Below are 22835 nucleotides of genomic sequence, written 5' to 3'. Positions count from 1 at the left end.
GACCTAGAATATCTTCGAGTTAACATTAACATGTCTTGTGCCTGGACAATTAGCACACTCCCTATGTCACCCATTCAAGGATTTAGTGCATCCTCAAGCCAGCAATAAGGGTCTCCTCAGATAAACATGAGCACACCGTTCTTTAAATAAATCATATATGGCCCATTATTCAGCAGCAGCAGAATAAGCACATGGCAGAAGGTCAGGAAATACTCTGTTCTTTCAGTTCTTCAAGTCACTGTTGCTTTTCACAGCTCTGCCTGGGGAGCAAGCTAAAAACCACCATGAATGCTGTATGCATTCTGGTAACCGAGAAATTAATAGGAGTTTTTTTCACAGTGTCAGGAGTATCCGTCTATGGGTGCTAAATGACTACGTGTTGAAGGGCTTTATTCAGCTGCCTTTCCTTACAGTTTGGTATGTCCTCCCTTACAGCATTCTGCCTTGTTTCATAAAAAGACTGAAGAAATCACCTTTGCCCATGGACTAAACAGGGGATGTAGCACAGACCTCCCCATGCTTGGCTACACTCCCAGACTGGTGGTTATATAGTAACTTGTAAGGGAGCCTGAGAGTGTTGTTTATAGACAGGAGACAGGACAGAGTTCAAGAGAAGAGGACAGGACTTCACACCTTTTGAAACAGTCAGATTCATGCTACCGCCCTTGCCGTACTCCTCTTTCTGAGCTCTCCGTATATACATTATACAGAGCTCAGATTTCCTTGGGGCAGTAAAATGGAATAGCAGTTTTATCACAGAGCTATGAACTGACATGAGCTTGCCCAGGATTTCTTGACTAGAAGTAGAAGAGAAAGTTTGTATCATGGATGACAAGCCTAGGCTGACAGGTGAAATAAAGTTTAATCAGTTTCTGTAGTAGAAAAAATATTTTAAATATTTAAATATCCACCACTGATGGATACTGATGTCTGTCTTCCTTGCAGGCTTCACTTTTCAAAAGGATTTTAAAACAGTAAGCCAAGGAAGACTTAAAATCCCTTTACCCTTGTATCTTATCTCCTGTATCTTCAGTGGTTGCTTACCAAACGCACACTGAAGAGCAGAAGGATGGAGCAAGCCCTGGAGATTCAGCATTCCTCCAGTGATGTGTCTCTGGCGGTGGGGGATGGGGGGGTGGGGGAGGGAATGGAGCCAGAGGTGATGCCTTGATATTTAAAACCTTTGAATATTTTTTCCTGTAAAGTTGACAAATCTCCTCTTGAGCATACAGATGTAAAAAATGTTAGGATCCTAAATGCCATGTAATAGGGACTTTCTGAACTCGAGTGAGGAAGCTTGTCCTTTATTTCCTTTGAACCTGCTACTCACTAGTTGCTTTAGCTCTCCCATTTATTTACTTATTTATTTATTCATTTATTGACACAGTGAATAATCAATCCCAGGTCATCTGTTCTACTTTTGTGGATCTCCCTACTAAACTGCCTTTTCCAGGATGGGAAGTCCTAGGTAGCTGAAAACCATTTAGGATAGGAAATTGCTTTTCTTTCCACCTCTGCTGAAGCGGGTGGAAGAGAGACGTGTATGTGTGTCCATGTATGCATATGTACTCTCCTGGCCTCTGTACCATTGTGGTTTTATCCTCAGAAGTTAACTCTGTTGTTGAAGTCACACAGTGCAGCTGGGTGAGGCAGACCTGAGCAGAGAGCCACATCATGCAAATCCACCTCTTCCAAATGTGACAGCAGCTATATGGAAGAAGTTTACAGGCTTTCTGCAGTGGTAATGGATAATGGCTCTTTGACTTACCTTCTGCTAGGCAGCATTAGAGAGAAAAGACTTCTTTTTTGTAGTGCTGCTTTTCTAGATGCTTAAGCAATTGATACTTTAATATGCTCCTCAGTTCACATGGTTTCGAAAGGGCTTGGCACTTTTATGAGAAAAAGGATCCTGATTTGAGCTCAAAATATTTGCTGAGTGATTTCTAAAAGAAGAAGACTTGTAAGAACATTTGATTTATAGATTGGTGAGACATACTAAGGATGTTCAGGGGCCAAGTGTAGATTAATCTGTCAGCATTTTGACACTGTCATAGGAATTTCCAACATGTGTCACCATGTTCTGTGCCCTCAGGACTCAAAAGGGATCACTCCTGGGTTTGGTTTCCCAGCTCAGGTAACAGCACATTTAGCCAACAGACTGAGACCTATGCTGACCTACAATAGCATTATATAAGCAGTCACTTTAATAAAAGTACTAGGTATATCTGCACCTCATGTTGTTCAGTTATACCCCATGCAGGGGGCCAGTGCAAATTTAGGCACGATGTGAAGCCTTTCATTATGTTCGTTGCAGATGGAGTCATGCACTTCATTTATAAGAGAGGAGCAATCATGTACTTTATTGATATAAAACAGTGAGTTCACAAAGTTCAATGGTAGATGCAGCAGTGGTTTGAGAAGATTCAATGGCAAGGTACATGTTTACTGCACAGAGGACAGGGTCAGACAAAACTGTCAGGGAGACCCTCCTGTTGAGTCATGACGTTCAGAAAGGACCCCTTTGCATCCTGAACTCCTCCTCAGAGGGGAGTCTAGGTGGGGCTGGATCTGATCCTGGTCCCAGACTCAGGTAACAGTTTATGTCTAAAGGGTTGTATGTGCACAGTCAATCCTTTTGTCACTTAGCTTTCAGTTTAGCATGCTATTAATCACCGACTGGGAATCTGTTGTGATAAGGAATCTCTCAACCTTGAGAAGTACCTTGAGAGGTGTCCCTGCTCGAGGGGAGATCCCAGCCTGCAGCCTGGTGCCATGCAGGAGAGCTCAACAGGCCCTGGGCTGTCCACTATTTATGGAGTAAGATAATCAACTTATAGTCATGTTTGCATACCAGCAAGATGTCTTGAGTCACCGTTCCATCCACAGATGGTTGTGGCTTAGGCTTGGAGTGGGGCGTGGGGGAAGGTAAGGTGGGCAGCACACTGCCACAATGATGCATGGTGGCGTTGGGACAGATTTCCACAAGGTGATGTTGTGTTCCTATTTGAAAAGCTTTTTACAAAATTAAAAACACCACAATACTCAGCATGAGGAAACCACTTTCTCTAACCTGAGTTTCTACACAGCTGAACTGTTCAGATGGAGATTTCCATAAAAGACAGGTGCCCGATACCAAGATTGTCACCTCAAATGAATAAATTATAACAAAGCATCAAGTGATTGAATACCAGATTTTGTAGGGTATGTAAGGGAAGACTTAGCAGATGGCATTCTTAGCTAAACATTTTAACATGTTTCTGGCATATATCTCTGTTCTGTCATGTGGACACTGTCTACCCACTCTACTCTCACCACTCTTCCCATCTTCTGATAAATCTTCTCTCTCATGCTAAGGTAAGGTTCCAAAAACTACTAAAGTTTTTCAGTTTTCCTTTATAGTTATAACTGCAGTCTCTTGACTACCATATTTTCCCCTTTTTTCTTCTTTGATATGTTGTGATTTGATTTGGATGCTTACTTCAAGCTTAATCATCTAGAAATGAGCCTGGACATTTTATAAGGTGTACATCAATATTTCCCATGTTCTTGGTTCCTGGTTCTGTTGGAACAACTTATACTTCGAAATTAATCTTTCTAATGATAATTTGACATTTGCATTTATTCTTTCTGGTAGAACTAAAAAGCATAGTTAAAGAACAAGAAAAACTGAAAAAGTAAAAAAAAATACATTCTGGTTTTCAAATTTCAAGCAAAGCAAAGCTGGGTAGTAAGTTGGTATAAAACTTCCAGCTATTAGTATTCCCTGAACTGGCTTGCTTATTCTTCTTTAATATGCACCTGTCTCAGATTTGTCAGAGCCAGAATTGCTGGACCTGTTTATATTATCAATACAGAGGTGTTATCCAGAATTTCACGTTAATCTAACCAATATAAATTACTCTCCATAAGTCCATGTGTGGCAAGTACAGACCATGCAAGCTGACTTCTCCCGTCTTGTGCTCATTCATGGTGCTGGAGTCACACCACAAGTCAAGACAAGGGACCAAATGGATTTCTGCTTCAGCTTTTTAGTCCACGCCATGTGCCCTCACATCATTTTTCTCATGTGCAGAATCACTGACACTCAGGTTTAGGCACCTCATAAGGAGCAAAGGTGATGTTTTGGTTTGGTTTTCCCACCAATAAGAGCTTCATTGCCGGTGCAAGAATTGGGCTTGTCTGTGCCTGGCTGCTTGTTCCTAAACCTTCACTGCTGCCTCACACGTGCTGGCACAAGCTTTTTTGCAGTGACATGGGAAGCTGGTTTGAGGAACCAATTTGGCTGGAAAATACTCCTTTTCTTCCCCAAAGTGTTAACTGTTGCCTGTCTCCCTTCCCTGGTCCAGCATACCACCTGGTCACACAGGCTCTTGGAGGAGGAGAGAGAAAGTCTTGGAAAAAGAGGGAGCCACCTCCTTCCTGTGGCAGGGCCAGCTGTTTTTTGCTGCAGGATCTGACCGAACTGCAGTCAAGGAGGAGAGATCGGTATCTCCAGATGGCAGATCAGAGCACCTGCCCTCATTACCTCATTCCTTAGGGGCATCAGTTAAGCCCTTTGAAGTTAGAAGGCAAGAATCCATGTCTTTGCAACCAGAAAGCATCCCAACGAGCCCAGGGAGAAAAGAAGTGCTAAAGCCCACCCAGAACAAGGAAGGCTTTCAGGCAACACCAGTGACACGTGTCTATAACACCCTGGGGAGCATAGGGGGGCAGGGGGCGGGGGAGAGTTTTGACAGCACTGTGCTGGGATTGTTAAAGAAGAGATGCCAGGCTTGTTTGTAGAGATCAGACAGAACAGATTGCAGCCCGGAAAGACTCCTGTGCTCCCTTGCTTTGATACTAGCAGAAAACCCACAAAGAGATTATCCAGCCTGTAGCTATTGTATATACTATTCCTCCTGTTTAATGCAAATACATTATTTTAGGATGTGATTTTATTTACTGCTTAGGTTTCTTAGCTGTATCTTGATATATTTAAGGAAATCCCCTTGGATCCGTCATGGGCAACCAGGGGACCAAACTGAGCATGGTCAGTGTAAATGAGGTTCTTGGGAGCCTGACATAATGATAGAACAGCATAAGACAGTTATATCAAAACTCTTTGCTGGTCCTGTAGGTGTGAAGAAGGGCTCCTGATTTGTGGATTGTAATTGCACTGTTAATTTTATGTTTGCATTGCCCAAAAGCAGCAGTGTGTACTCAGAAATCCATTGCAGAGCTGATCCTGGCCACATGCTGCTGCGTGGGGAATGTGGCTCCTGAGCACTGTCAGGATCGCAACCCTTCACAGCTCAGCTGTCCACTCTTCTCACAGCTGTTGCCGTTTCTCTTCTGCTGTAACATCGGAAGGCTTTCACCAGGACAAAGCATATGAAGAGCATGTCTGTACATATCTTTTCTCCAAGTCCTGAAGCCATAGCATCTGTTGGCTGGCTGCTGAGAAGGGGAGGGAAGAGAGAAGTAAAATAACCGGGGAATTTTCTGTGTTACCGCTGGGGCCTCTCTCCCTGTGTCAGTCCCTCTTGCTTGTTATATTAGTCTTCTGCCTCAGGGGAGAAGGGTGAGCTTAAATATTACAAGTTAAAGGACCATTACTGGAGATGTCTGCTTGGAGGTTGGGGGGTGGGGGTGGGCGGGGGTGGGAAGAGTAAACTAAGCAGATAGGTATTTCAACTCTCTGTTGTTTCAGTAAGGATTAATTTGTTAGTCAGATGTGATCCATATTTTTGCTTACCTTTTCAAAAGAAACAGCTCTAAGAGCAGCTGGAGAGAGAGAGCTTTTCATGTTTCTTAAGTTACCAACAGTTTCTTCCTATTTTTAAAGTAAAATAGCTAGTATTGTTTGTATTTTTATTATCTTGGACCTGACTGTGATGTGCTAGGTCCACATGCAGTAGCTAATCATACATCCTAATACCATATCCTGTCCAGACATAGCAGAAGATGTTTGCATTTTATTTCTGGAGTAACTGTCAGAGTACAGTGGCTCACGTCGTTCAGTATAGTGTTGTCTTGGTCACTGACATAAACAAGGTGACAGAAACACTGAAGTTCACCATATATTCAAAACTTTGCAGGTTTTGATGCTGACTTGAGCTTTAAACACCCCCTGAGTAGTTTGCATATTCCTTCTGGATGCATATTCCTTATGGAGACTGATCTTTATATGCAGCAGAGTGCTGAGTGTTTCAGAGTAGGCAGAAGCAATCAAGATAACCTCTCTAGGTGTATTTTCCAAAGCATAACTGCATTCCCTGATCTAGTGTTACTTTTAGCCCAGCTATAAAAGGAGGCTGCTGGAAATCACAAACGGGTCCTTGCTCAGAGACTTCCAATTCTGCTGTGCAGGCCGTGGGACAACCCCTATAACACTTGCCTCACTAAAACCAGCAGGATTGCAAGCTGAAGAATTTGTCTCTAGAGATGCAAATAAGCATCCAAGCAAGGTTGAAGTGCTGAGCTCAGCCTTCCTGAGGTTAGTCCAGCATTGTGGCCAGCATTCAGTGCTAGTGAACATCTGCTGAGGAAAAGCTTTTCAGTGGAAATAGTGTTGTTCTTTTGGTAGAGTCTGTACTTCGGTGTTTTAGGAGACAAAGCTGTGTTTTTCACAGTCTGCAGGGTTGAACATTAACTGTTGATGTAAACCTGTCTGACTATTCAGGGTCATTCTGGCCTCAAAATCAATGATTAAGAGCAAACATTATGGGCTTTTATTGATGAGTTCACTTCTTGGGCATGCCAGCTAGTGCAAGTAGGTCTGAAATGTTGCATACATTCTAGACTGCTTTTACCTTGTCTTTTTTCATCTGTTGAGAGCTTTTTGAGATCAAATATTTTGCTGTAGCTTCTGCCTTTCTGATGTGCTTCTTGAACGTCAACCTTCCACGGAAAGATTTTACTTTTTCTTTTTGTCTGTTTTCATTAAAAAACAATTTGTAGTTATGTGGAATAACATAGATTGAATCTTCTGAAAGAATCAGCATTTGATTCAGATGGGGGTCTTTTGACGGTTGCTGACAGCTTGTGAGTGAGCCTGGGCTGATTCTTAAGGCAAACACCAGTTTGTTCAGGATTTATTTTCTGACTGGAAAACCACAATAAGTATTACCTGTGCTGTAATACAGAAGAGCTGGTGTCACTTACTTCACCACACATGTATATTTGCAGATGTGCTTTCTGTTCATGGGTAGATAGATGTCACTGAAATCTTAAGTTCTTATCTTCTTATGTAGAATTATCCAGCCAGTCTCCTGCTATGGCTTCTGACCTCTCTGACAATCACTAAGCGCTCAGCCAAGTGTTTGTTTCACCAAGTAAGGCTGCAGGGAGCACTGGCCTTCCTTGTGCCACAAGTTTGTGTGAGGCTGTCTCTCACTCTCCAGACTTGTAGGTGGCTTCGAATCTCTTACCTTTGACATCAGCTTGGCACTGAGCAACCGTTCCTTACTGGCTTGGAAGTGTTCCCTCACCCCAGTCCGCCACTCTGTGTGGTGTGAGGCAGTAGCTGCAGTGCAGAGCTGTGGCGGGGTGTCCAGGGACAGGTGGCGGCTGTCCAAAGTGGGGGGCCAGGGCAACTACTTGCCTGCATGGGGTATCCAACACCCTTCCTACATGGGGATGGGCAACTCTGACACACAGTCAGGCAAAAGCAAACCTCTTGTTGCAAATACAGCTTTCCAGGATACAAAGAGTCACAAAATTCAGGTTCATTTTTAGAATCAGTTTAGCAGTTGCTTTCTATAACATGCATTTAAAATGAAGCAGCTTCCAAGTATAGGTGTCGTTCAGATTTAAAGTTCACAGATTTGGGGTTTTGTCTTCTTTCTGTGTGCTTTTTTTTTTCCTCTGCCTTTTTCTGCCTGCTTATTCTGGGCTGCTTGTAGCTCAACCTAGCATCTAAAGTGACTGAAAATACAGGAATATTTAAAGGTTAGATGTGGAGTTCAGCACTATAAATCTCAAGGTAAAGAATCTGCAGCCATCTCTGGCAAATTCTGTTGAAACACAGATCATAATGTAAAATTCAGCTCACCTTTCCAAACTTGCACAGGCCCTGCAGGGTCATCAAGATTCAGTGTTAGCCTAAATAAACTGAGACAATACGATTTAGTGTATAATCAAGAATCAGATCGAAGTAAAAGAGTGCCAAAAATGTAGTTCTGGTCATTTGTATAATTACAGCGTGCAGTTATTGCTGAGGAAATAGTGTGATTATAACTTTATTCTTGAACGCTGAGTAGCAAACTCTTTCACTTACTGTGCAGGGGTGTAGGTGGAATAACAGTTGCCAAGACTGTAGTCAAGATACAAAAATCTGGCTAAATGCACACAAGTGATCTGTGGGTTGTTGTAAGCTCAATTTTCTCTTACTAAAGGCATTGGAGGAAAATCAACAGAATGACTGCCAGCTTAAATGGTGCATTTGTTGACACTTACAGAGTAGCAGAAGGATACTGAGAGAAAAATGAAGAGAACAAGGAAAGGTAAGCCAGAAGTGAGGTGATGCACGATCAGTGCGGGAGTTGAATTCAGCAGTACCTGCCTTCAGGCTTTCCAGACCTACAGGGTCTCCAGAGCAGGAAAGGTGTATCTTGTAGTAATACCTAGTGTCAATCTGTAACACATATATCCGTGATTAATATCTGATAGATAGATAGATAGCAACCTGAATGTAAATGGAGTTTCCTAACTGCCTGGCAATGCAGTGTCTGACACAGTAAAGCAAGCTGTGGGTGCCAGGATTTTCTGAGTAATCGTTTTGGCTTTGGCAACTGTTCTTCCTTTCCACTTTCTAAGCTCAGTTGGGGTCCGCATAACAAACCTCTACTCTTCCCCAGTTTTCCCATTGCAAAAAGCAGAGAAATGCATATGTCACAGTAGTTTTAGGGAGATTTTTTGTATTATTTAGGGAGATATTTTGACTATTTGAACGATAGTTTGAATGAGGGCATGTGCAAAGCTCTTAATGTATTGTGAGCTGGATGTCCAGAACCTGCTGACTTTAAATGCATATTGGAAAACTTCTACAGGAGAAGGAAATACTAGTACAGATGCTATGTAAGAGCATTTTTTGACTGACCTATGTTTCCTTGATTGTTTTAAAGAATCATTAGATGTACCCTTATTGACAGTGCCTATTAATCTTTCGTTAATCTCAATAAACCGTGAAAACTGTATTGTTTCAGCATGAATGTAGCTCAGGGGAATGAGCCCCTCCATGTCATAGCATCCTTAAAGTCCATGCTTTTGTCAGAAGCAGAGTCTTCTTAGGCTCGCTAAAGACTAATGTAACACTAATTCTGGAGACCTAAGTTAGTCTTTAGTTGAATATTTATTTATCTTGAATATTTGCTCTTTGTTTTGTCCAGTCAGGAAATGGCTGTGTTTTCAAGTGAAAAAAGTCGTGGCTTTGCTCTAAACACCTCTTGTAGCTACTTGAAAAACCTAGTTTATGAAAAGACATTGCAGGAAGATGGGAAACAAGTCAAGTGAGAAAGGCCCATTTTTCAATAGTGATCAAACTTCAAATGCATCTCTGGAGCCTGTATCTTAAGTACTGAGAAGAAAAGCACCACCACCACCTCTGCCTGTGACTCTTCCCTGACTAAGAAGCCCAGGACTGACAGCACTCGGTTCTCACAAAGAGGGAAGGGGTGTTGGAGAAAGTCAAGTCCAGCAGAGGATACATAAAACTTAAATCACTTTTGGCAGTCTGTCAGAAAAAAAAAAAAAAAACAAACCCAAAAAAAAAAGAAAGAAAGAAAAAAAGAGATATTTCCTTTATAAATCTGTCTACTGTGCTTTTGAATATGGTTGTTTTGTCCAAATCTCCTCTGCAGTAGTAAAATGAGGATGAGTCTAGAGGCTTACTTTCAGGCCCGTCAGTGCCATACAGATGATCAGAAGATTCTTTTAGGCTCATAGCCAGATCACAGAAATAAAAGCTGAAGGAAAATATGTATTATTCTGTTAAGCTCAACTCCCTTCTGAGTCACGAGTGCTCCCCATTTGCCTGTTTTCTAGTGCTTTGTTCATGCTAGTGCTGAATCGCCAGTACTTCTGGGGGGACTTTTTCCACTGTTTTCCACTGCTAACTTAATTCCATCAGTCTAATATTGGCATGATTTCTCTCTCATTTGGTATTTACATCATCCTAAATTTCAGAGTGAGTTAAAATATATCCAGCTCAGCAACCTTCCCATTTTGGGAAGAACAATCAGATACTCCCTGTTTGTAACTTGAAATGTGTCACATACGTTCCCTTCCATGTGCAAGAGTCCAGCTGGGATCCAAAGCATGTATGTCTAGTCATGTCCTTGAGAACAGCTTGGTACTGTGGATGGGTCGTTGTTTTTTTCAAAGAAAACTGGTTTGTAAATTAACAGGATTTTTACATGATGTATCACAATATTGGCTTCATTTCTGACAATGAAGAGTGGAGATTGTTACTTTATAAATACTATAAAAAGGACAATCTTGGTAGGTCTACAAGAGCTCTACTTAAGCAGGGGACAGAACTGTTGTCACAGCAGTTTTCCTTTTGAAATCCACCAGAAAGGATGCTCTTAACACAAACACTGCAAAACTGCAAAGACTCAGGTTCTTGCTAAGTTTGAGGACTAATAGAGCAGAAGACAGTAATTTTATTCTTCTCTGGCTTGTTTTTAAAATTTCACTGCATCTTCTTTGAAACCAGTAACTTATAGTTCATGATTCATTGCAATAATAAAGCTCTGAGTTACTGAACAAGTAAACATCCTGGCTACAGTAATAAAACAGACGTTCTGAAAAGCACAGGAGAAATACTACATGCCAGAATGTTCTAAAATACTGAAATCAATTCAATTCTCTTTGGCATCCAAGAAAAGATATGGTCCAGATGTGCAAAAAGAGTGAAAATACAGTATAAGCCCCTGTATACTTCACAGTCTCTGTAAAGACATAATTGGGTGGTTCTCATCGTGAAGAATTGTGAAGAATCAGCATGACTTTCAGTCTTGAGGTACTCAAAGCTACACAGAATTTTCAGTCATCACTGTCACCGAGTATGGAAAGTAACTCCCCAAACTGCTTTGAGGGCTCAACTTTTGTTCAGTGCCTGTACTCTTATTCTGTCTCTAAATCACAGGTCAGTAATGTCCCTTGGGATTTCACTCCAGGTGTGGAAGGTAACAAATGATCCTGCTAGTAACAGCCTCTGGATGTTTTTTTTGTCTCCTTAGTCATTATATTGGTATATGGTGACTGTAACTGGGAACTTCCCCCTGGACTGAAGAACAAGATCGGTGCTGACTTTTGGGAGTTTCCTTCAAAGACAATCAGTTCTGTGGATAGAACTGGCATTTTTCCTTTACTCATTTCACTTGACTAAAAAACACACCAAATTCTACTTCAAATTTCAAATGGAGACTGATGACTTGTACTCCATTAAAATCTCTGTAGAGTACAAAGTAGGATTTTTCTGTTATGTGTGCAAGTGTTATTGCACATAAATCAGGCCGTCCTTATTTTGAGGAATAGTTAAAGTCTGCAGAAGCCAGAAGTAGATTTAAAGTTCAACAATGGGAAGTGCAAGAAATTACAACTTGACTCTGGTCTCCCAAAAGCAGCGTGAATTAAAAGGACCAAATGTTAAGAACAAGGCCAGATTGAGGTCCTCAGGAGTTACTTCATTCAAATGTAATGAGGGTGTGGAGGGGGAATAAGTAAGAAACATCAGGATGCATCTGTACATAACCAGCACTGTTTCAGTGATGACATACTGTTTGGGACATGGTGTCATTGGTAATTGACAATACACAGCTGTGGCTGTCTAACAAAACCTGGCAAATTCACGGCTCTGCTTTTATGGAGCACAGATTATAGTGGACCTCATGACTGAAACCTTAGATTTGTGAGGAAGATCTCAGTCTTTCTGTTGCACTGTCATTATTCTGCAGGTGTCCTTAAACATGGGTGCACTGCGTCATTGCTTGCTTGTTTCTTTTCAGACTGTCGTTACAGCTACCTGCTTTCCCCTCCAGCCTCTTACCTCAGTATCTCTTTTGGGTGATACCAGACATGCAATTTTTTCTCTACACTATCATGATATGTATGTGCCTGGCCAAGAAATTGTCATCCTCACTATTTAAACTGAGTGACGGAGCAATTGCAGGTTTGCATCAGCTCCCACATTTCATTTACAGTTCGTCAGTATGTTTCTTCTGCCTTTACCTCATCTTTTGCTACCCTTTTCTGTCTTCCTGTCGTACATGTCCTCTCGTGCTTTTCTTTCAAACATGTTGTCTTCTTGTCTCATCCTTTTTTCCTCCTGTGTCTTTCTCCTTCTTTACCTTTTGCTCCCTGCTTTTGCTCCCTTTGTCCACTGTCACTGCCGATGCTAACTGTGCTGGTAACTTTTCCTTTGTAAAAACACTCACGTTGTTCTGGCGTGGCCACGTCTGTTCGCCTTCCTGGCGCCGCTGCGCAGCCGTTTGCTGCCGCCTGACGCACGATGCGCTCGCTGCAGCACCTGGCCCAGCAGGGCTCTGCTTGCCCCGGCCACCGCAGGGCTTGGGCCCCCTCTGTCCCCTGGTCAGATCAAAACATGGTTATCCTGCGTGAGTGCTCCCTCCTGTGCTGTCGAAGTGCCCCCTCTGCACAGCTCCTTGTTTATAGGAAATGAGCTGATGTTGAAATGAGGGAGGTGAGTTGTCAGGTTTAGTCAGGAGCATCAAGATGTGCCCTAGCGTGACTTTTCTATGAAGGCAATTATAAATTTTCAGTTCTTGACCTGGGTTCACACTGAACAGTCTTACTCCCCAGATCCTCTGAGTATTTTCCTCTTGGAATCTGGGGAGGTGTCAGCTTGGAGCTGTTTAGGTGATGCTGGATTATACTTCAGCTTGTCTTTCTGGAAAATGTTGGTCCTGGTTCTGAGTACCCATGTCAGGTGGCTTCAGAGCAGCTGTGTCTCAGCTAGGACATCCTCTCACCTCTGTGTGATGACTTTATTATGTCACGTGATGGTGAGCAATGGGTTTGCTTTTAGACAGCTGTTAACTTTGAACTGGGCTTCAGACTGGAAATTGCTAGTACGTGTGGAGGAGAAAGAAGGGTGTTGGAGATTTTTGTCGGTGCTGTAGAATTTGTTTGCTCTGAGAAGGGCATGGAAGACCTTTTGTGATGTTTGCGTATTGCACATAACTGTTTGCCCAGTTGGACCTCGTTTGTGCTTCCATATTTCCTCATATGCCCTAGCACATAACATTGGTCAATACTGAACAGCTACAGCAATGACCATCACAGTTACAAACATCATTCGTTACTATTTTTATACATACTTTCTTGAAAATGTAATTTCGATCGAATTACAACTATATAAGTAGTTAAGAGACAATTGGAAATGAGTTTGTTACATCAGCTGCCTTTCATTTACAAATACTGTCACCTCTGGCTCTGCTTCCCTGTATGCATTATTTATGTAGGCAGGCCAGCTGATGAGGCTTGCCTGTAGCAGGAACCGTGTGATTCCACCACTGCGGGTGGGAGGGCATGATTTGGAAAGCCCATGCCAAAGGCCATGGAGCATGGCACATGTCCACATTCTTGCTCATCCATGTACTGTCTGCTGGGCAGTAGTACTGAGTAATACTGCGTGATCGTTTTTCCCCCAGTCCAGAGCTTTTTTTGCTTACTTTTTGTGTGTACCCTTATGGATGTCACGTCAGTAGAGCCACATCAGTTTCTGTTCTGTGGGTGCTCAGTAGTGCGGACAGTGTGGGAAACCAGCACAGTCACTGGACTTTGATGCTGTGGAAAAGCTCTGCTTCTGCAAGGCTTTTAATTACACTAATCTCGCTTGACAGAAAAAGGGAGAAGTTTTTTCTGAAAGAGAACAACCTGAAAGAGAAGATCCGTTGCCTCTTCATTCGGTTACCAAGCTCCAGGGTATTTTTGCTGTTGTTTTTGGGGGTTTGTTCATTGATTGCATTGCAAACTTGCTAAAAAATCCTTCTGGCATTCCCCAAAACCCTTGTGCACACCTCACATCTGTTATGCAGTGATGCCTACATATTATTGCTTGAAGTAGCATCACCAAAATATTTTTCAATGCAGAGGTGAACATAAATTCTTCTTTCATACTCCTCAGCAAAACATTGTTATTTATCAAGAACTATTACAATATATAGACTTGCCCCAAAATATTCTTATACTGAAAATATATATATTTACTGAATATATATACTGAATATATATACTGAAGCATTTCCCATCAGTTTTCCCTGCAATATAGCATCTTAGAGTTTTTAAACTTTGCTTTCGTTCTGTTGAGTACTTCATGTAGAAGCATTTTCATTTATTACTGATATGAAATTATCTTCTTTTCCCAAAAAAGTTGTTCCAGAGCTTTACTCTTGGCCCTTCATGGACAGGTTGTACCTAGAGCAAAAGCTCAGTCAGACTAACAAGCAGACTGATGAGGAAGTGACCTGGCTGTTGTCTCGGCTTGCTGCATCCCACTCTCCATATATGTGATGTCTGACAATTTATTAGTACTAGGCTGTACCTGTTTAAAATGTCATCCATTGGCAGCAAATATTGTTCATTTGCTGTGCAATTTGGACAAATGAGAATTTCCTGGTACCAGCGGAATCAACCTGCCCTTATTAAAATAAATTGCCCGATAGTTTTTGAGGTTGGTGGATCTGGGAGCAGATCCTAATTGACAGAGCATTCACTTTCAGTGCACAAATCTGAGCTACACTAAATAACACAGCAGATCTTCGTAACTGTTTCTAATTTTAAATGTAGTTAATGCCCCTGTTTACGTTTCCATCTTTTTCTATGAAGTTCTAGCAATGACGCATTGTGTATGCTTTGAGAATGGATTATATTAAGATATACTGTTGCGTAAGGTTTCTTCTATCATTGATTTGCATAGGGGGACATGTTACTCTTCTGTAACTTTGTTTGCTCTAGGTTTGGTAGGTATCGTAAGTTCTGATAACTGATAATTCTACATAAACCTTCTAAAATTACCAGAATCAGAAATAATTCCTTTTGTTCAGCAAAAATATACCCTCTTTTTCATTTTCTGTTTAGTTAGCTTGGGATTTTTTGATCATTCATATCCTCATTATTATTTCACCTACCTAAGTCCCATACCAGTAAGAGACATTTCTGTACAACTTGTGTACTGCTCCACCATTGTTCCCACAGAAGTACTAGAGCTCTGGTGGCAGCAGGACTTTCCCCAAGACAGTGATAACCTATTTTGTTACACCTCAGTTATAAACTTCAGCTCCTTGCTCTTCCACACTCTAAGGCTAGCTCGCTTTAAAATTAAATTTTATTAGAGGGACTTTTAAGAAAAAAAAAACAAACAACAAAAACATGAGAGGACCTAATCTCTGAAGGAATTGGTTTTCTGCTACCTCTAGATTTTAGTATTTTTTTGCTTTGAAGTCCATCTCTATATAACTTCCAGTAAACTGCAGTTACAATACTGTGTTCTCTTTTAAAAAAATTAAAGAATATATAATATTGAAACTATGCTAAATGGAAAACTGTAGGCTAGTGACCCACAAACAAATATAAGCAGAAGAGATGGCACATCTGCATTCATGATTCTTTCTGTAAACTGCAGAATTGTTTTAGCTACTGTTTTGGCACAGTTTCTTCTGGCTGAGCCAAAGTTTGGACCATGGCTAATCTGTGGTTATAGCATAATGTGAGCAGAATGCAAGAAGATTTTACTCTTTTGCAGCACAGTTTTGGCAGCTGAACATTTACGTTTAGCTAAATCCAGGGGCAAGATTAGGAACTTTTCTACTAAACTTTCCTAGTATTCACAGTGGAAGCCACAGATTTAGCAGGTTTTTCCATGTTTTCTACTGCTGAATCTGCATATTCAGCCAAGGCATTATCTTGAATGAAGCAAGTGGGTTTATTCATGACAGTTCGTCTAGAACTTGCTGGATTGGGTAGGGAAAGAGCAAGTGTGTATCCATGTTTTGTTTTGCTTTTCTAGTCTATTTAAAATCTCAGTTTGACAGCCTTTCTTTCAGTACCCTGCTGCCTTTATGCCTAAATGCATTCAGCTGAGCTATTGTGTTCATTTATCACATTCTGTTAAGGTTTGTTCAGGAGATGGAGCTCACACAGGCTGTACAACATTGATAATTGACTTGTGTGGGAAACAAGGAATTCAGGTCTACCCCAAGAGTGCCAAGGGTTGTACAGGTCAGTATGACAGTTTCCTCCAGTCAGTCACAAAAGCCTGCAGTTTTGAAGGCTGGAAATTGACATAGAAACTGGAAACAATCAATCAGAAGATAATTTTTCTTACAAATTGAACTGGTCACTATATATAAATATATATATATATATATATGTATAAACTCATAAACCAACAGTATAAGAGTCTCAAACAAAACTGTTCCCTGCTCAAAAATTCTTGTGGCTGTTGAAGGAGCACCTGTGAGACAAAGAGTCCTGTCATCAGAAGTGGAAAAGTAAGTGGGACCTTAGGGATACATTCCTCTGAAGTGACGGTGTAAGGGGCCAAGTCTTAAGCTGTATTCTGTGTGTATCAGTAATCCTCTCCATTGTACCTGATACCACTTCTGGCTTTTGTTATGATCCATTTTCCCTGAAAAGTTTGTATGTCTTACAGTCTTTAATTTAACTTGTATATAAAGCTGGTGAAATTAACAGAATTCATTATTAAGACATCGTAGAGCCTATATCTAAGATCCTGCTGGACCTCTCAAAATGCAAGTGAAGTTTGATTCCATTCAGTTCATTTCATCATGTTAAGAAGTGACAGTGTGACTTTATTTACCTCTGTATATGAGGACATGGTTTGCATGGGCTTTAAATATTGTATGTTCTAGCTATAAAAAAACATGGCACAGGCATCAACAGAAATACTCTAATTTAGGACGGTTTTCCAGTATATCATTTTCTCAAATTTTTAACCTGTTTCAGTAAAAATAGCTATATTTGTCTTGATGCATGTATCTGAGGGTAGAAACAGGAAACGCCGTAACATGTACTTCCTTGCACACCATCTGTTTATAGAAGAAGAGAGAGACTTACATCTTGTTGATTATAGGTATTATGCAATCAAGGCAATTTTACTTATGTCTTTGAAGTCAAGGCACAAAATTTCATTTATTTTTGTTTTGCTTTTAAACAATTATTTGATTTTTCAATTAAATAGGAAAGAAAGTTCAAGTTTTAGATCTGGAACATTCATACATCTAACAAATTATACTGTTCTTGAATCTTCTGTTTTATTTTGGATCTGTGTTACGACAGTTTGCAATTTCACAACCATCTGCTGGTTTTAATGAAGATTTCTATGATGTGAAAATTTTTCGAAGTATGCTGTGAAAACATGTAAAAGCTCAAATCAATCAAAAGCATTTTGGGGTTTAAGCCAAAGCTGTCAAATACTGTGTATCATACCAAAAAAAATCAGGCACAATAGTCAAAATGGTTTGTTTCAAAATTTTCTGAAAAAGAACAGTGTGATTTTTTTTTCCTTTTTGCTGCAACACTTAATTTCAAAATTTGTTCCAATTTAAAAAATAAACACATTTAAAGTTCAGTGAAATGAAACATGCTGGCTAAGAAAGAAACCTTCCTGTTTAACTCTTTCCCATCAAACATCAGTTATTTTAGGTTGGCCAGAAAAATTCTAAATTGGGCCGGGGGGTAAGCCACCCAAATTACAAAATCTCTTATTTACATACATGTATTCAGGTCTTGCTCAATGTCCAAGTGTGAAATGAGGCAGTGATACGGGATGAGCAAAACAGAAATGCGTAATACTCACATATTAGTTACTGCCTGATGTGGATGCGTGGCAGCGTGTAATACAAAGCACACAATTTGAACCATTAAGCCCAAGAAATACAAATTGCTGTGGCATGGAGTGGCTGTGCCTGAGCTATAAATAAAGGAATCAACATGCAGGAAAGCTGCAAAATCCTCATGTGCAGGAGGAAGCACCTGGTGTGTGTGTTTGTATGTCTGTACCTTAATACTCTTTCTGACTTTAAGTGTAAATGTTTTGTACCAAATATTACCATAGAACCGTGGAATGGTTTGGGTTGGATGGGACTTTTCAAAGTCATGTAGTCTAAACCCCCTGCAAAGAGCAGGGACATCTTACACTAGATCAGGTTGCTCAGAGCCCCATCCAGCCTGACCTTCAAGGTTTCCAGGGATGGAGCACCTATCACCTCTCTGGGCAATCTGTTCTAGTGTTTCACCACCCTCATTGTAAAAAATCTCTTCCTTATGTCTACTCTGAAATTTGCATATTCACAGTTGTGATAGTGCAGAAATATTTGCAAAGAAGTTCTCATGCAGAGTCTGGTAGCATCGTGTCATTCTCTGGCCAGGGATCAATTCGCCAGTCATAAACACTGGACTAATACCTGCATTTTAATTGCATTATGGAGACATTTTCTTAAATAAATGATCACATTTCCCAGGTAGTCAGTGAAGAGAGATAGACACTTCCATGTGCTTGTGGTCTCCCATAGAAAGCTTTCCAGGCCAAATAGGAAGTATTGGCATTAGACCCTTAAAAATTAGGAAAAAGTTAAGTACGTACTTTGAAATCAAGGAGTCATGCCTGCAACTTTTGTTTTTTATTTTTCTCATAAGGGTTGATGAGGATGACCAATTGTAGCAGTCATTTCATGGCCCTACATTGTTTTGGTTTTGTCAAAGAACAGAAATTATGAATATAGAAGTGGTATGTGGCAACAGGCACATGCTTTGAATGGTCCTTCTCTTTCTCAGAGTAATGTTGTATCTACATGAAGTCATACACACAAACCTGAACTCACTTCAAGATAGCTGCTCTGATGAGTACACGCATTGCAGCTGGATGAATACTAAGCTGTGGTTAGCATCGTACCAAGTTCTGCAGCACCACACTTGGCAAGTGCTGGGCTAATTTGGGTATATATGTGCTGAACTAATCAAATAAAGAATAACCAGATGGTCAAAAGAGGTGATTATCCCACCGCATCCAGCGCCGGTGCGGCCTCACCCCGCGTGCTGTGCGCGGTGCTGGGCCCCGCCATTTCAGAAGGGTGTGAAGGTCCTCGAAGGCGCCCAGAGGAGGGCAACAGCGCTGGTGGGAGGGCGGGAAGGCATGGCCTGCGCGGGGCGGCTGAGGCTCTGGGCTCGTCTGGTTTGGAGCAAAGGGGGCTGAGGGGCGACCTCGCTGCTCTCTGCAGCTTCCTGGGGAGGGGGCGTGGGGAGGGAGGTGCTGATCCCTTCTGCCTGGGATCCGCTGACGGACACGCGGGAAGGGTTCAAAGCTGCGCCAGGGGAGGCTCAGACTGCACGTCAGGAAGCACTTCTTCACCGAGAGGGTGGAACAGGCTTCCTAGAGGTGGTTGATGGACGCCCCAAGCCTGTCAGTCTTTAAAGGGACATTTGGACAATGCCCTTAGCAGCATGCTTTAACCTTTGGTCAGTCCTGATGTGGTCAGGTAGTTGGACTAGATGCTCATTGTAGGTCAGTTCCAACTGAAATAGTCTATTCTGTTCTATTCAGCTACAGGCTGCAGGGTTGGCAGATGCCCACGCTGTGTGTCAGGCTGTGATACTAACACTTCTACACTGCACAAAAGACAGCTTGACCCATTTTTCAAATTTGGCTTCCTACAGATATAGTCATCTGCATATATGCACATAAAAAGAATTTAAATGTTGCCTCATTGTACATAAGGAATTAGAAAATGCTGGATTTCATTTTAACAGCATGTTAATCTGGTTTATGGATTTGTTTAATGCGTCCCACTCTGTCCCCTGCCATTTTTCCTGACAGACCTTTTGCGGTGGCCACAAATCAGCACGTGCAGATCACCTGAACTGGAGACATTTTCATGTTATTGGACTGATGGAAATTTTTATAACCTCACTGCTCCAGGAACAATACAGCTATTGTACATGAAAAGGTAATAATACAGAAAGAACAAAAGAAAGAGGAAAAGACAGAGAATGCTGTGCCTGTTAGCTCATTGCTGTTAATTTTTTTGTTATGGTATGAGCCACACTGGTTTTAAGGGCATAAAACTGTGGTTTAAGTGCATATTTTTCAGTGTCAAAATTTCTTGTTCATTATTAGGCAATCTGCAGCAACAAGCATTACTTGGCAGATATTTAAGAACACCTTCTTAATAAATATAGGTCCAGGTTGCAGATTCCAAAACTGAAAACTGTATGGCTTGGAAAATGAGTTTTTAACAGGGAACTTAAGTTTATCCCTTACCAACCTAACTTGCAACTGTGAGATTCCTTATACCTATGCTCATATGTGGAGTTTGGATACAAGCCCATTTCAAATTTGTATTAAAATTTTATAAAGCTCCCATTGATCAGTTGCTAGATTGAATGTGCACATCCAGGTGAAAAGGCGACTCTGAGACTGGGGATTTCATTTCATTGAGCCTTGATAAATCCTGATTCACATTCCACTTAAGCTTTTGTAATTTTCAGTTTGTTACAATGATTAGCCTGAAAGAGGTCATAGAGATTACCAGGCTATCAAGGAAAATAGGCCTTTTGTTCACAGGAATAAGAGGGTGTGAGTTCCTATGCACTTTAATATATTGGTTTTCAACCTTTTTGGAATCTACAGACACTTTCTACTTGTGATGGTACAGTTGCTTAGAAAACTTAAGCCTAGTGGCAAGGCTGGCTTGCTTACTCTTCTGAGACCTCTCAGAAATACAGGGATCCAAGTTAAAACCACTGTTTAAGTTTAAATATTTAGGTAACAGTTGTCAGTGGCATGTACCGTGGGGTACAAACTTTAGAAATTAATTAAACTATGATAAAGCAGTACCACGCAGGTTGAGCCAACCACATATTAAGTCTTTGTCCTGGAAATTAGAATACCTCAGTAAAAGATGTGAGTTCAACATCCACATTAAAAATATTTCTGTTTCATTTCAATATGCAAGCATATTTAAGGCTCAGAACTGAACTCTTATTTATCATTTAACCCAGTCTCCTACTTAACACAAGCCATAGTGTCTTAACTGTCAGTATCTAGTCCTAACTCTGGCAGAGCTACAGCACTTCCTTTAGAAAAAGTGTCTGGTCTCACCAGCTAAGCACAAAACCAGTGCTTATTGGAAGAAATACTTCTTAATTTATGTAGCATCTGCCTTTTTACTTCTTAAGCACCCACTCCAGTATTGAAGGCTGCACTTGGCATAATTGATTTAGCTTAATCCTCCTTCTGTACAGCTTCATTGGCTCTTGGTAAGAAAAGGCACTTATGATATATTTTTAACAGACCACAACAGTAATTTTTTAAAAGATCCCTGTTTGGGCTGAGAGATAGTATCAAAGAACAGCAACAGCAGACATGTTCACTATGAGATCATTTTTTTTCTAAAGTGACTTCAGAAATACTGAATAAATGTCTGTCACTTTTCCTGTAGACTGTTTCTGACAATTTGGTCATTGCCACTTTACTTTAATTGAAGACTTGTTTAGTTTTGAACCTGGTGAGTAGTTTCAGCTTGGACACATTGAAATGACAAGTAGCAGTGTTTCTCAGTCTGAGGGTTCATGGCACTTTTTATAACTCCGCTGGTTTGTCTTTTTGTAAGAGATTAAATGAATGTGGTGTTTCCTGCTGCCGTTCTTTTATGTACAGAGAACATTATGAATTTTTGAACAAAAAGGGTTCTCGCCAGTAGTTCCAAGCCTGTGTTTTAGAAGTTCTGTTTCCCAAGGAATGTAGACCTTCCTTACTTAGAGCACTGTATTTCTGTTCGCTTTGTCACATCCTGCAGTCCTGGGTTGGTTTGTGCCGAGTCTCTTGCAGCATCCACCCTTGGGCACTTCCCTGGGTGAGCAATAAATGCTCCAGTGCTTACATCCCAATTAGTGCCCCAGAGCAACTCACTCCCCTGTCTTTGACTGTGCAGTTGGTGCAGGACTGATCTGCCATAAGGACTGGCTTTCACTGTTTCAGACCTCGTTATGTAGATGGCTATCTTCCTGCATTTGCCTGAATAGCAGTTGCTTAAATGTATATCAAATTTACCTCAGTCATTAGCACCTACCAGCGTAGCAAGATGTGCTCTCTGACTGTTCTTTTGAAGCACCATCCAAAGCATAGAAATGCCGCTGACACTACATGAGAACCTAAATTCATTTATGCAGGTTGCTTGCATAGTGGTTTGGTTTCATTGTAAATTACAGTCAATACTGACATGTTTTTCTCACTTCCATGTAAGTTATGACTTATCAATAATGCGTCTTGTAACATCTGTAATTTGTACTTTGTAAGATCTGTAAGTTCCTCTCTCACGTATATTACATTTTTGTTGTCATTCTAGGAATGATGAGGACTGGAAAGAATGCCCTGATTATATCACTGCAGGAGAAAATAGCTGTTACTTCAACACATCCTACACCTCTATTTGGATACCATATTGTGTTAAGCTTGCCAATAAAGATGAAGTATTTGATGAAAAATGTTTCAGCGTTGATGAAATAGGTATGCTTCCATTACGCATTTTATCTCTGTGTTTTTCTGTCACAATAGGTGTGATGCTATAAGCTTTCATATTAACACTGTATTTAAATTTTCACTCTCCGAAAAGTTAGTTTCTAAGAAATACAAACAAAAGTAAATACATGGTTTCTCTTTCTGAATACCAGTGGTCTCCCAAAAGTGTGCAGATGAGCTTGCCTTTGCTGTCACTCTGAGACCTTTCTAATGGATGCTACAAATACTTGTTCAGTGTGACCCAGGATGGCATTAAAATCTTGATTCTGCAAAGTTCTGGAACCACCTGAAT

The 22835-nt window shown here is 40.9% G+C and overlaps 1 protein-coding gene across 13 annotated transcripts in view; it reads left to right on the top strand.

Moving 5' to 3' along the window:
* GHR (growth hormone receptor) overlaps nucleotides 1-22835 on the top strand; it is a 125472-nt gene that overhangs the window by 88929 nt on the left and 13708 nt on the right. For 7 of the 13 annotated variants that reach the window (XM_037374260.1, XM_037374259.1, XM_037374265.1 and 4 more), the window contains 3 exons: nucleotides 16119-16224; nucleotides 19841-19970; nucleotides 22371-22531. In XM_037374260.1, the coding sequence (XP_037230157.1) occupies nucleotides 16119-16224; nucleotides 19841-19970; nucleotides 22371-22531 (397 nt within the window). Of the gene's footprint in view, nucleotides 1-8449; nucleotides 8484-16118; nucleotides 16225-19840; nucleotides 19971-22370; nucleotides 22532-22835 lie in introns of those variants that run through there. The other 6 variants (XM_037374272.1, XM_037374267.1, XM_037374271.1 and 3 more) reach the window with 2 other exon arrangements.

The sequence above is a fragment of the Falco rusticolus genome, chromosome Z (genome assembly GCF_015220075.1).
Source record: "Falco rusticolus isolate bFalRus1 chromosome Z, bFalRus1.pri, whole genome shotgun sequence".
Lineage (NCBI taxonomy): Eukaryota > Metazoa > Chordata > Aves > Falconiformes > Falconidae > Falco > Falco rusticolus.
Note: the sequence above shows the minus strand (reverse complement) of the source record. Positions and strands in the feature narration are given on the sequence as shown.